The sequence below is a fragment of the Pleurodeles waltl genome, chromosome 6, assembly GCF_031143425.1.
Source record: "Pleurodeles waltl isolate 20211129_DDA chromosome 6, aPleWal1.hap1.20221129, whole genome shotgun sequence".
Classification (NCBI taxonomy): domain Eukaryota; kingdom Metazoa; phylum Chordata; class Amphibia; order Caudata; family Salamandridae; genus Pleurodeles; species Pleurodeles waltl.
The window spans coordinates 1,111,760,254-1,111,774,991 of NC_090445.1; the positions used below are offsets into that span (position 1 = coordinate 1,111,760,254).

At 44.3% G+C, this 14,738-nt stretch overlaps 1 protein-coding gene across 1 annotated transcript in view; it reads right to left on the minus strand.

Annotated features, from left to right (window-relative positions):
- The window catches only part of P3H1 (prolyl 3-hydroxylase 1), a 179,035-nt gene that overhangs the window by 17,098 nt on the left and 147,199 nt on the right, over positions 1 to 14,738 (minus strand). Inside the window, exon 13 of the mRNA XM_069240258.1 lies at positions 1,273 to 1,348. Within this exon, the coding sequence (XP_069096359.1) occupies positions 1,273 to 1,348 (76 nt within the window). The remainder of the gene's footprint in view (positions 1 to 1,272; positions 1,349 to 14,738) is intronic.

The following is a 14,738-nucleotide window of genomic DNA, read 5'->3' on the forward strand; positions in this document are numbered from 1 at the left end:
GTATTTACTTACTATAAGATTTAGGTTTTTTATTAAGAAGTTTAAACGTAAAGTAGCAGGATTAGCCATTGTTACCAAATTGGAGGAGGTAATAATCCCCCTACAGTTATTCAAAGCACAAATGGGTAAGGTACATTTTTCAGTGAAGTAAATTGTAATATGAACACATTTTTCAAGCGGGTTCCTTGTCTGATTTGAATATGAGGGCTTTTTAAGTTTGTTTAATGTTGAGGAGACCCATGCTGATATATTTGGAGCTGAAAAATGTCGGTTAGGCTAATATGCAGACTACGTTTTTTAAGGTGGATTTTTAATTTCAATTCATAGTAGCGGGTCTGAGTGTCACTCCTCTGATGAAGGCGTAAATTAGGCAGAAGATATTGATTTGTCTTTCAGACTTGGTGGCCTTATTAAAAGTGCTCCTGGGAACCATGAGGTAACTGTGCTCGCTCCGGAGTTACAGATGCCAAGAAAGCTGGTAACTCCAGGGTAGGGCAGCGTGACAAGTTGATTATGAGTAGGGCTATGAAGGTCCCATGGTCTACTTAGAGAGGGGAATCAGTAAGTCTGCATCAGATTCCCCATTGAAATTCCTCATTTTCATTGGGTTGCCTTGCCAGAGATTTCATTTTCTTGGAATAGGTGAAATCTCTGGGAGTTAAACTCCAGGTCTGCAGTCCCTCTGCACACCTTTTAATTTTCTTGGGGTCAGTAGCACAGGTTATTGGACCCACATAAACTATAGGGCAACTGTGCCCTAAGTAAATGGAGGGCCCAATGGGTAAAGTGCATCGCACATTCTTAAAAGCATTTCAGATGTTCTCCAAGGCATTTTAAAATTACAAATTTAAAGTTTGCAGTAAATGCAAACTCAGAGTAAACAGGACAGGTGAATTAGGCAACAGTTATTACAGTCAATTCTTACAGCGCACCTGATCTGAACCTTGCTCAATTCACTCGGGATAGAAGAGAGGCAAATTCTCAAATTTTACTTCGAACCTCAAATGTTTTTGGAAGAATCTATCATTCCTTTTTTGGGAGAATTTCAATTTCAACTATAAGTTATTTGTTAAAACTGTGCACTAGGAGACTCAAAATGACACCCTTTTCAAGTACACTAAACGTAGAGAAATAAACGCAATAGAAGCAGTAGGAACAGCTTTGATAACAAAAGCAACAGGGCAAACAGAAATTAAATAAAGACCCAGAAAATCAAAAACCAATTGTTGCAGAGCAAGAAAGGGTAATTACGCTTACTGATTATATACTTACAGTTACTGTTTTAGCATCAAGTTCTGTGAAATAGAAGTTCCCACCTTCAAAGTCCTCGTTTAAATATAGGATTGCACTGAAACAAATACAAATTCCTTTGAGTTGTAGAAAACAAATAAACACAACTTGAGTGGCATAAGGTAAGCAACCACAAAGGCATGAGTAAGACGACCTAGAAACTCCAGCAGTAGAAAAATAATTCAATTTGTGACTTAAGTTTACATTCAAGACTAGCAGAGGCAAATAAGAGTTATTTTGGGTGAACTTCAGAAAGTTGTAAATCTCACTACGGGAAACCATGGGAAAACGACTAAGGGGGTTATTACAACTTTGGAGGAGGTGTTAATCCGTCCCAAATGTGACGGATATACCACCAGCCGTATTACGAGTTCCATAGGATATAATGGACTCGTAATACGGCTGGTAGTATATCCGTCACTTTACTGTCACTTTTGGGACGGATTAACACCTCCTCCAAAGTTGTAATAACCCCCTAAGTCCCCTGTGTTTAAGTGTAGAAGGCGGACAAGGGTTTTACCCCTGTACCCACCACATCTAGTGTCTGGTGTGATATTACACTAACACATTCAAGGTCTGTGAACGCATGCAGTGTATTACCTATGTAGCAATATGCTCTTTATTCCTCTGCAGAAAGTTAGCCTTACTCATAGCCAAGGAAGGCAGGCCACCACATCCTTTGAATGAAGATATTCTCAAGGTCACTGAGAATGCATGGAGCTTTAATTGCACCAGCCATCGTATGGGCCCCAGGCCTCAATCATTAACGCCAAGTGAAGGCGTCCCCATTATAGAACCAGGCTGTGTGGCCCTGGCCCAATTGGGTTTCAACCTCCAGTTTGGCTTTGAAGCACGAACCACCAAGTAGGCTCAGGTCACAACATGAACACGAGCTTCCGGGCTTCGCTTGGGAGTCCTTTATAGAGACATAAGCGCTAAATATACACAAAATACTCTGTTTGGTGAGAATGTTTCAGGTTGTCTAGAGATGAATGAGGGTTAGATGTGTTTCCTATAGTTGCTCCTACATTACTAAAATAAGGAAAGCACTATCATTCTGTGTACTCCTCACCTCATTAGAAGAATAACTGGTGTGTAAGACAGTGCTTTATGTGTTGAAATGATACAATAAAAAATAAATAACTATGTGGTTCAAGGTTTTTAAGACGCCCACCACCAGACCAGTGCTATGAAATGCCGGAGTGGCTGAATACCAAGGCTGCCTCGTCTAAACCACTTCATACCTCTTTCTTCACTAACCTATACTTCCTGTCTATTTTTCTCACTCCTGCATGCTCTTTTGCAAGTCTACGCTCTGGCTTGGTCACTCTTTACTTATATTTCTGCGCCAATATTTTTCTCCCTTCTCTGCTTTACTCCATCTCTAGGTCATAGCCTGAAAATAAAAAATAAGTCCTGGATCCCAAAAAGGAGTGCCAGCGCAACCAAATGATTCACTAATTTATATTTGCTTACAACTTAAGTATTGAATAGCCAAGAAAGGTTCTGTTTACATCATGATTATGGGCCTGCCACCCTCAGCTGACAGAATTAGTAGATTCAAATTGTGGATCATAACTATGAAATGAATAAAACTTACTTGATACTTTATTATTTTTCCCTCCTTCGTAAATGGCATGGTCTTATCTAAGCATGCAAATATAACATTTGAAGCTGCACTGCGGCAGCATATATATATATTTTTTTTACAAACATAAATTCTTCAAAGAGTTTTCACCACTTTGTAATTTATTACAATTCCATTCAGATACCACTGAAGATGTGAAGTGTTATCCCTAGGATGAGGCATTCAAATGCATTCATGGTGTCAAGCGAAGGTGTGTATCTGCGCCCTTCCTTTTAGTCTCGCCTGCAGACTGTGTCTTCAACTTCATATTATCAATAAACACACACATACCTACAAAACATGAGTGGACTTTTGGTCAGCCCCCTACAGCCGCCGGCTGCTGACAATTTTTTGAAGTTTTTATTTGAATGGGAGAACATTTCATAAAGCTGTGGTATTAAGTTACATGGGACTTTAAGTAGACCCTTGTGATAATATCTCTACTGTTCCTCCACCCACACCTGCCTTAGTACCCCCCACACCCTCCTCCAACTTCCTCACTTACCAATCCTCTCCACACCCAAGTTTACGATGTGGGACTTATGCTCTTTGGCAAAACTGCACTCATGATTTTGGTTGTGCCAACGTTTGAGGAATTGCTTCACAAGCACTGGCAAAGCCAAAGAAGAAGAAAATGAATGTTATGCATGCTCATGTATACAGCAAACATCTTAGAATTGATTTTCAAAAGATCATAGGAAACTCCCATTACAAGATGGTAAATGCATGTGCCTGAGTGCGCACCACCCATCTCAAAACAGATTTTCAAAAACAAAATAAATGTTTTGCAAGATGGCAGCTTTGCTTGCACGGAAGCCATCTTGCAATAAAAAAAAAATTTAAAGTAAGAAACAGCATTACAAGATGGCCATGCATGCCAGCCGGCACCCAGGATTAAAAAAGAAAGAAACACATTAGCAAATCCAAATGTTTTGGCGCCCACTAGCTAAGGCGAGACGTATTGGCTTTGGAAGTGCTTGTTAAGATTTATTTTGACTGCCAAGACACACAACCTGGGGGGCAGCCACTACAAGATGGTGGACGTGCCTTAGCTCAGCTCCGCTGGGAAACTCCAAGATTCAAACCCATCCGGATAAACACAAACAGCGAGCCCCCACCACGCACCTTCAGATAAATGGGGGATTATTAAGAGCGGTTTCCAAGGCCATTGAGTGGATTGGAGGGCTCGCCACTGCCTAGGATGAGGGGAGGGTTCCGCGGCCCACGTTGACGATGCAATGAAGGACTGCAGTCCCAGGGTATAGCGTGTTGCCTGGCCCACTCCCACAGGCACTTAGTAGGCAGGGAGCAGTGTGCACCGCGGGGTAAGGAGAGGGCCAGCTGAGAGCCATAGAAAAGAAGCCACTGTGGTCACAAATTTAAAAGTGCAGCCATGCAGTGCCTAGGCATGCTGGGCCAGGCCGCATTATCCCTGCATGACCCTGTTGGCTGGTGCCCCTCCTTCCAATAGCACTTGGAGATGCAGTGCATCAATGCTGGATGGTGGCCTGGGGGACTGGAGACCCCGCCCCCAAGTGCTGGAAAGGGAATGACAGACGTGCATGCTATGGGAGTAGACTGTGCTAGAGAAGGGTGGGGGCTCCCTGTATATGCCAAACCTCATTTGACAGGACTGGTCGTATTATCCCTGCACCCCCCAGGCATTAAAGGACTTGTGCAGTATGGCCTGAGGGGCGAGGTGGGTCCCGGAGAACTAAGAGTGTTTACCCTCTAGGCAACAACACAGTGGGCCCCCATGCTGTGATGCAGAGTCTGGATTGCAAATACCTTCGCCGGGTAACCAATCTTCCTGAGGACCCCAGGTATCAGTGCTTGTGGCACCTACCCTAGGACTGGGGCTTGCGAACAAGAAAACAAAGATAATTCTATGTAGTGCATGAGGCAGTGGGGGCCAGTAGATTCCCCCCTCCGAGTGTCATCTGGACCCCAAAAGGAATGCCGTGAACTAGTTCAATCCAACATGTTGTCAATGGGCATCTCGGCAGAACCCATAGCTGCCAAGTTCAATGAAATCCTAGCAGCCATCTCTGACACCAGGCAAGATCTGGGAGGCAGACAGGACGCAGTAGTAGGTGAATTGAGCCTACTGTGCAACAACCAACAGAAGCTCCCAGACTGAGTTAAGCAAATTGAAACTGCTCTACAAACACTACAGTTGGCTACGGCGGACCTGGAGAGGAAGGTCAGGGACCTCATGGTCAGAATCCATGAGCTGAAGAACAGAACAGAAGACTGTTGGAAAATGGCCCTCTATGAAGTGTCACCCCAAACATTTTGTCTTCCTCCTTTTCTTTTTCTGACCTCGTTTTTGTTGGCATTAGGACTCTGGGCACTTTACCACTGTTAACCTGTGCTAAAGTGCATGTGTTTTCCCCCTAAAACAAGGTAACACTGGCTCATACCCAAATGGCATATTTAATTTACTTGTAAGCCCTAGTAAAGTGCACTACATGTGCCCAGGGCCTGTATATTAAATGCTACTAGTGGGCCTACAGCACTAATTGTGCCACCCACATAAGTAGCCCCTTAACTAGGTCTCAGGCCTACCATTGCAAGGCCTGTGTGTGTAGTTTCACTGCTACTTCGTCATGGCATTTAAAACTACTTGCCAAACCTTAACTCCCCCTTTTATTACATATAAATCAACCCTAAGGTAGGCCATAAGTAACCCAAAGGGCAGGGTGCTATGTAAGTAAAAGGCAGGGCGTACACTTGTGTGTTTTACATGCCCTGGCAGTGAAAGCCACCCAAAGTCATTTTTCACTATTGTGAAACCGGCTCCTTGCATAGGCCAGCACTCGAAATTCCCTTATATACCTTTAAGTGGTAATTTCTGATATGAAAGGAGTGGCATTGTCATGTTTAGTATGGTTGGAATGGTAGTGAGAAATCCTGTTTACTGGTGAAGTTGGATTTAACATTACTATTTAAGAAATGCCACTTTTAGAAAGTAGGCATTTCTCTGTGCTCTCTGTGCTTTACAGCCTATCTCCAATCCAAGTCCGGTCTGTGCTGGTTGACAGCTCCTCTTATGCATCCCCCTTGACAGCCATAAACACAGGACACTCAGCTGCATCTGCATTTATCTGCATGCTGATGGGTCTTCCTGCCAAGCTACACGAGGGTGACCCTCGGTGCTCGGAGAGACAAACATGGACGGCTAAATCCCCACCATCCTAGTAGTGGAAAAGAGAGACACACAACACTTCACGAAACACAACACCAAAACGTGTGTTAGTCCTTCACTTTTAGGTCACCCTTCTCCTTACTCTCCAGGGGCCTTGCCAGGTATCATGGTAGTATGCTCAGAGGTCCCCATAGATGGGATAGTGTGTCATTTGTTTGGGCAGTTAGATGTAACTCTGCCATCCAGGGATCGAGAGCTGGGAGATTTATTCATTGTTTTTTCCCCGCAACATGACATGCCATGCTGTCACCATACACGCAGCCTTCCCCCACACCAACGCATCTCAAGGCTACCACCCCCACTCACTTGTCTATCCCACATTGCCTGGACTGGGAGTGCAGCATGGCTCGAGTATTGTTTCTAACATGGAATGTCTAAGGGATGAGTACAGCACAATCACGATATGGGGTACATCAGTATATCAAGAGAAGGAGTGCACAAGATAGTGTTCCTCCAGTAGACACACATCGCTAAGGGGAGGATTGTCACCTCCAGAAGCACTGGAGAAGCCAGTGTTACAGCACAACATATTTTGGGTAGGCCAGGGGAATGCAATATGGGATAGGCCCTCAATGCCCTTCAAGAGCACAAGGGTTGAATTAGACCTTGAAGGACATTTTCTTATAGTTGAACAAGTGACTGGATGGCAAAGATGTCCTTTTGGGCATTATTTATGTCCCGAATGTATTGCAACAGCAGTTTCTAGCATGCCTCTCCACTCGGCTGATGGGATGGTCCCATCTGCCCTGGTTCACTTGAAAGAGGCTTCAACTGCATTGTAGACCCACAGATAGATCGCTCACTCCCTGACTGCCTAGCTCCCAGCGTAGTTGGCAATGCATCCTAACTATGCCAATGGCTTTCATATTAGTCCTTGACTGATGGCTGGCGCATATTACACCCAAACACTAGGGAATACTCCTATTATTCACTACCAAATGAGCTACATGTATGCTAGACTGGTTTCTATGCAGTTGCTCCCTTCAGCTGAGTGGCCAAGGGGTGAAATACCTAGGAAAAAACCTGTCAGACCACAACCCATTAATTCTCTAGGTAACATTAGGTGCACCACATCCTCTTGTACTGACATGGTGCTTACAACCTACAACACTAGAAGACACTGTATTTTGCTAGTCGAACAGTGACGCCTTGCTGTCTTGCAATTGCTGACAACTGGGGGTCTGCCACCACTCTTCTAGCTGAGTGAAAGCTTCCAAGTTTCTAATATGTGGCCACTGCCTACACACTGGAAGCGAGAAATGCCATTGACCGAGAACTAACACAGGTAGAAACTGCATTAGAAACCCTTGAATAGGATAAGCGGGATGACCCCTCCATGAGTGCCACCGTGACCGAGCGGAGAAAGCAACATGCGCGCCTTATAGAACCAGTGCCATGAAATGATTATAAGGCCTAATCAGGCTAGGCTGCACGCTGCGGGGACAAGGTGGGCCATTTGTTGGAGTGGCTGCTGACGACTGCAAGGGCAACCACCCAGTGACTGTGATTCACACATATCCGAGAAGACTAGTCACTAGTCAGAAGGAAATACATGAGGTATTTTATGGCTGTTATTGTGCTCTCAATAGCTCACCCCGGAGGACTGACAGGAGCAGATCCACAAATTCCTTGAATCAGTCCTCTTGCTCACTTTGTAGCCAGAGCATTGTGATAATTTTAATACTCCCTTTACGGAGCAGGAACTCTGAAGTGTAATTTGAACTCTCTTAAAACCCCACGATTAGACGGATTTCCCATAAAGTTTTATAAAACATATGGGGCACCTCTGACCTCCAAGCTATTGGAGCCATTCCTGGCTTCCCTCCATGAGGTGTTTTTGGTCCCACTCATGAAGCTGGGGCATGATCCCCTCAAGATAACTACATATAGACCGCTGTCCTTGGTAAGCAGTGACTATAAAATACTGAGCAAGGCCTTATCCTCACCACTCCTACAACATCTACCCGATATAATCCACTTATATCAGATGGAGTTCATACCAAATAGATTCAAGATAGTTAACATCCATAGACTACATAGGAAACTGGAGGAGTCAATGGCCTTTTGTGGCTTTAGTCCTAGAAAAAAGCATTTGACACCTTAGACTGGGGGTACATGCTTGCAATGCTGGATGTGCTGGGCATTAGCGGCAGAATACAGTGCCTTAGAATACTCCTCTATACAGATCCGGCCACCCTGGTGAAAATAGTGCAACAAATACCGGCCCCTTTACGGCTGGCAGGAGCACACGTCAAGGCTACCCTCTCTCCCCCTACTCTTCGTCCTGGCGATTAAGACACTAGCGGAGAGACTCCAGCAGGCAGACCATGACTGGGGCATAATGATAGGAGTGATGACTCATGTAACTCCTTATACGCCACTGACATTTTAATTTACATGAGGGACATTAGGTCTGGCATTGGTGAAATAGCGAATATCCTAGACGCCTTCAGATTTGCCTTGGGACAAACTGCTCAAAGACCTGCTTGTTCCCGATCCATCCAGACTGCCCCACCTATAAGTTGTGGTGGGTGCTCACGCCCACCAATGGGAGCCCCAAACATTTTGTTATCTGGGAAACAATGTTTATCATGTGCCCTGCAAACTCATAGACAGTAATCTCATGGATGCAATCATGTCCCTGTGTCCTCAAATCGCCTTCTGGTGCTCCCTTCCCCCACTCTTGGTGTAGGGCAGAGTGGCCTTTTCTAAGATGGTGATGCTTTCACACCTAGTATATTATTTTGTTAACTTACCAATGACATCCCACGTATCACCATTCGTACATTTCGTACACACCATGCTTGGCAGCTTCATCTGGAAGAAGTGAAGACAACGGGGAGCACTGACCAAGCTGAAGCCCTGTGATGCTATTGTGTTTGACCAATGACTTTGTGTTTCACCACTGCACATATTAGTTGCTCAATGTTCACCAGTAGCACATTATATGTTTTGTTCAGTTTAGCTACCTATTGGCTTTGACATGGCATTAGCCATTACATTCTATATTCAGTTTAGCTGCCTATTGGCTTTGACATGACATTAGACATTACATTTGATATTTAGGTTAGCTGCCTATTGGCTTTAACATGGGGTTAGACATTGCAGAGGAGCTGTGTTTTTCCACAAGATGGACCAAGCTGTTTTCTTCACACCAGACCTTAGCTGATAAGAGCACGTAGATTTTGTGTTTACCTCGCAATCCAGTCTGAGAGCGAGTGAGCTTGGGAGAATTGGCCACTCTCCAAGGTTCTTCGGCTCTCACACTGAGTTTGCTTTTAAGGATGACTCTGGGCTACAAAGAGGTAGACTGAATCTGCTTGACTTCAGACAGGAGCTAGACGTCAGTTGCCTGTCTCCCGTTTGGGTAGAAAATCTCTTTCTCGCAGTCGACCGGAGTCATCAATTTGCAGACCCCAGAACGATGAAGCTGAATATAGGCCCTACAGCCTTGCCCATATGGTGATGAATTTTGACTTTTATGCTTTGCTTTGAAGTTATGCCATAATATAATCACATATATTTGCTGTGTACATTGCAACTTAGAAGTACTTTGATATATATTGCTTTCATTGCTGCGACTACTTTTGAACGTGGGCTTCCAATCTACTAATTTTGTCTCTCAAGAACCTCGTGGTGGGGAATTAATAACAATAAATGTCTTCTTTAAACTCAGAAGTGCATTCCAGAGAGGTTCTGTAAGCTCGGTTATGAGATAAGAGGGAAAGCAGAACAAGCTCCCTGTGGAAAATGGGGGTTGAGCGCCTGAACTTTGAGCATCACTAAATGCCCACCCACCCGCTAGCAGGGAGAAATTTAGAGGAGATAGGATGGGTCCCTTGTAGGAGGGCACATAAGTTAATGCAGGCGGCACGCCCCTCACTTACTAGTAGTCTGATACGGGTGGCATATGCCAGCTTTGGAAGAGCACCACGCCTCATTCCAGCTATGCCTCAATACACCCCTGGAGTACACTTGAGCTCTATGCGAGCATTCGGAGAAGAGGCTAGCAGGGAAGGAGTAGAGCTTTGAGAGGCGGTGGGCATGTACACCCAGGACGAACAGTTTCTGGATGGAGCCCTTATCCCCTTTGATCAGCTGGTGGACAGTGCAGGCCTTCCGGTAGGCCACTTGCTGGCCTATATAGGAGGCTGGTGGGTGAGACGGAGAGATTGTTGGGTATAGCGGATTCGGAAGGGGACCTGCACCGCTTGGTCAAAGCCCTGCACACAATTGGTGGAGGCCATTGGCTAATTACCTGGCTTCACAAAGTCCTAACCCACATGCAGCAGGATCCTCAGGACACTCTCGGGCGGGCTTGGGAGGGGGGACTGGCTGTGCTTTAACCTTGAAAGAATGGGCTAGAATAGTGTTGTACCATCTGAAGGTTTCCCAAAACGCCTGCTACCAATATATTCGATACAGCATCCTGCACAGGGCATAATTCACACGACCAGGCTTCATAAAATCTATCCTGAGGATTTGTCTGCCAGCGCTACCGAGTGGCCTTGGATATGCTGCACATGTTCTGGGGCTGCCTGATGGCTCGAAGCCTATGTACAGTGGTCTCAAGCTAAATGGTCAGTATTAAAGGCTGCACCGATCTCAACTGCATGACTGGTAGCGTGTTAGGCCTTAACAGGCTCAGTAAGGCTGAGTAGGGGCACAAACTGCTTTATCAAGCTGGCTTTGTGGATGACACATAGGTTAATAGCATGCACTGGAAGGGTGACAAGCTGCCAAGGCAGCACATATTGGCAGGCAGGGACCCTGAAGTGGGCCAAAGCAACAGTGCTCCAGCGATAAGAGGTGCACAGGCAACGGAAGTGGCCCACAGCGATGGACTGGGATGATTTGCTGGCTGCGCCCCACAGACCGCAGGACAGTCCCATCACCTCAGACTGATCAGCCACTTGCTGCAACAGTCTGCTGGACTCATTACAGGAGTGTAACCCCCTCACACTTTTCTCTCCCCCCCTCTATCATCCCCTTACTCCCTTCCCTGTGTTGCCGAGGTGCAGCAAAGATAGACTTTGTAACATGCATAGCGATTCTAACCCGGAATCTCCACACCACTGGGGAGATTTGGTTTAGACTGCCTGGCATGAATACAAATCACATGTTCTCATTTTTGCAGCTGTATTTGGATTGGCTCATAGTTAGAACGGCTTGTTGAGTTGCTGGATCATGGTCTTCCCAGTTACCACCTACGTGGGCTCATGGATATGGGCCTATGTGGCACAATGCTCATAACGTTGTTGCAAAAATATACCAATGAAATGATAAATCCACTGAAACATATGTAATAAAATCCAATAAAGAGGGTTAAAAAAAGACACACAACCTGGTAAAGAATTATACGACAGCATTTAAAGCAGAAGGAATTATTTTTAGCAATCCTGCTTTACGCAGACAATGCTGCCCTCATAGTGGATCTCATAGGTCATGTACTATCACATGTACTTTCCAGGCTTGAGAGGCTTTTGGTGTATTTGTGGGAAGCACACATATTTTCACGAATGCGGGACTACCAAATTAAATTCAAGGTACTCCTGGGGCCAGATATTTAAAAGCAATGTCCTATATGCATTGATGAAATACTAAAAGAGAGAATGCATTTCCTTCAACTCACTCCTAACTGTGGCGAATCACCCAGATGCGGCTCCTCCGTTAGGGGTGGAGGAGCATCAACACCCCCACCCCAAACTTCCAGAAGCAGCAGCTGCAAACCTTTTAATACAAACGATAATAAACTATGTTATTTGGGCCAAGGACATGACGGGCACAGAGGGGAAGTGCACAGCACTCCACCTCAGTGCGCATGTATGTTTGGCTGGCCGTCTGGGGCTGGCCAAACACACATGTGTAGCAGGCTCACTCCAGCCCGGCACTGTGCTGCCGGGCTGGAGAGAGTCTGCACAGGCTCCCAGGCTGCCTGGGAGCAGCCTGGCTAGGAACTCCCAGCCAACCCTGACACTGCACTGAGCACCGCCAGGATTGGCCTCAGGGCAGGCTGGAAGCCTGGACCTGCAGCAAGAAAGGAGGAGCGGGGCAGCATTAAGGTAAGTTTATTCTTTTTTTTTAATTATTGTATTTCTCCCCCGCCACGTGCCGCACCGCCCTTTTTCCCTCCCACAAGCCACCACTGGAACCACCTGCAGTGGAATAATACATGCATGGATCAAGCCAATGGTGGTATGTTTCCAATTTGGTATGCAATATGGCAAACGATCAGACTTATAACAATGTTCTGTCTAGCTTTGCTGGAGGGTGCCATTAACAGACTTCCCAAAATATGCCCCTTATAGATTTCTATCAAATGCCTGTGGTTAGTGTAGTCAAAATCAATTTACTAAGGCACCAACAACATGTCACAAAGTATTTTTTAGAAGGCTGATTAACTTGAATCCTCCTGCTATTGTGTACCTCGAATTGGATCAACAAGTGAGCTAGTTTCAAAGTACTTCTCCAGAATGTGTGTTCTGAAAAAGCTGTTCTAAGCATCCATTCCTAAGGCATGTATTTAATTTATTTGTAAAATCCCGTGCCTTTGCTAGGGAAAAAAACGGGAACCCGATTTATTTTTCGCTTTTAAGCACAGACTCCTGAAAATGGAAAGCATTTGTCATAGAAAATGTATCACTGAAGCATCAAGTGATCCTGAACCTTATCAGTACTCTGAATTGCATTACGCGTTGCTACGACTTCAACTGTATGCTTAACGAGTGGGTATAGAACCAATTATGTATCTGAGAGTGGGGGCAACAGGTTGGGCATTTCGGTTGAAAGTACAGCCACTGTCGGTGATTTGTCAAGCTTCTTAACCAGTTAAGACAAACATATTGAACACACCCAAAAAAGTACAAAACTACAATCAGAGGGCAGCGTATTTATACATTAACACTTCCGGGTGAAAGTATTCGTTATACAATGGGCCAATCCGTCTTTCACGAGTTGACAATTAGAAGGAAGCTCTACCCTCGAGATTTGCCTGCACCCTGGAAAATTCTCTATGTAATAACTGACTGTGTGAAGTATACTGCTGGCCTAAAGAATGTGCACTTTTTGCATCTAAACTTGCACTGTATGGATGCATCATGAACTATGTGCGGGGTCTACCAGGCAGAAGATGCCTGTGTTTTATATTGGCATTTTCACAACTGGCGATCGGATGAGTTTTTATGGACTGAACAAACTGAATTAACTTGAATACACCACACGGCACATGTAATGGAGTGCAATGGTGCCATGTTGACATTGGTGGACCTGCAGCTGAACAAGTAACTAGTTAAAAAAAAACTCAGGGACTAAACCGAGAGATCATCAAAGCATACTAAAATGCATAAGGATCAAACATTAGCATAACAAAGAAGTGTGCATATCTAAGTGTTAAAACATTAATTATGCATTTGTGCTTTTGCCCAAGAACCATATAGTAATAAGCCACATTTTGGGCTCAATTATAGGCAGTCTTTTAAACTGCAATAAATGTGCAAACAGCTGTTTGAACATGGATCGTACTTATAAGTGACAAGATGTTTACCACACACGGTAATTACCAGGAACTATAAAGATCACACCATACGATAAATTTCAGCCAGTCAAAACTGCTGAAACTTGGCTGGAGAAAAAGTCTTGGAATGTATTAGGGCATGGGATTTTCATGCAGTGATCACCAAAAACCGCATGTTAATCACCAAAAGGAAAGAAAATAAGATAATTATTGCATCTGAGAAATTCTGAACAAATCAATTCCAGGTTTTATTGGGTGCAATATCTATTGGGTCCAACAGCAGCCCTTATAATCAGGCATTCAGTATAGCAAAATACTACATTTGGGTATTTGGTTTATAAATTAAAATAAAAAGCATGTGGTCAAATTATATTAGAGAGGAACAAGTTCACTGTAAATCTTCATTTTTAAAACAAGAATTTTAAAATCACGTTTCAGATCAGGAGAGATCATTAATTTTGCCCAGAATCTCGCAGTGCAACTGCCCTCTTGCTCATCGTCTAGGCCTCCTCAATACATAACACACAGTACACCACTCACCGCCTCACTCAGTACCGTTCACCTCTGCCTCGTAGTTAGTGATGGAAATGAAAAAAGTAAAACAGATAAAACAAGCAGTGGCACAGCCATCCCACCTGGCTTTCATAGCACTGACCATCCACATCCAATTCTACAATATAGCCCACATTAAACAAGAATTTTCACAGAAAATTCAATTTCTAAATTAACTTATGTCATTTAATAAATAGGATTGGACAAGAGTCCCCCCAAAGAAATATTTTTACCCCCAAGCAGTACCTTATGAATATAAAAGTAGAACACAAATGATTACGAACATGTTATGTTTATGTAGGTCTGTAATGCACACTGCAAGCGTGGGGTAGCACCATTATTCCATGCCTGTGAAACTGAAGTATAAAATTATTGCAACCACCTCATTAACATAATGCAATCACTACAGCCATGTGCGTTATGGGCCTCTAGTGATCTCATTAGCATTTGCAACAGACAGATAAATATGTATGTATCTAAACCAAAAACTACATCTGAAAAGGGTTATAAAATCTGCAATATTTTGTATAATTGAAGCTGCGTGGGAA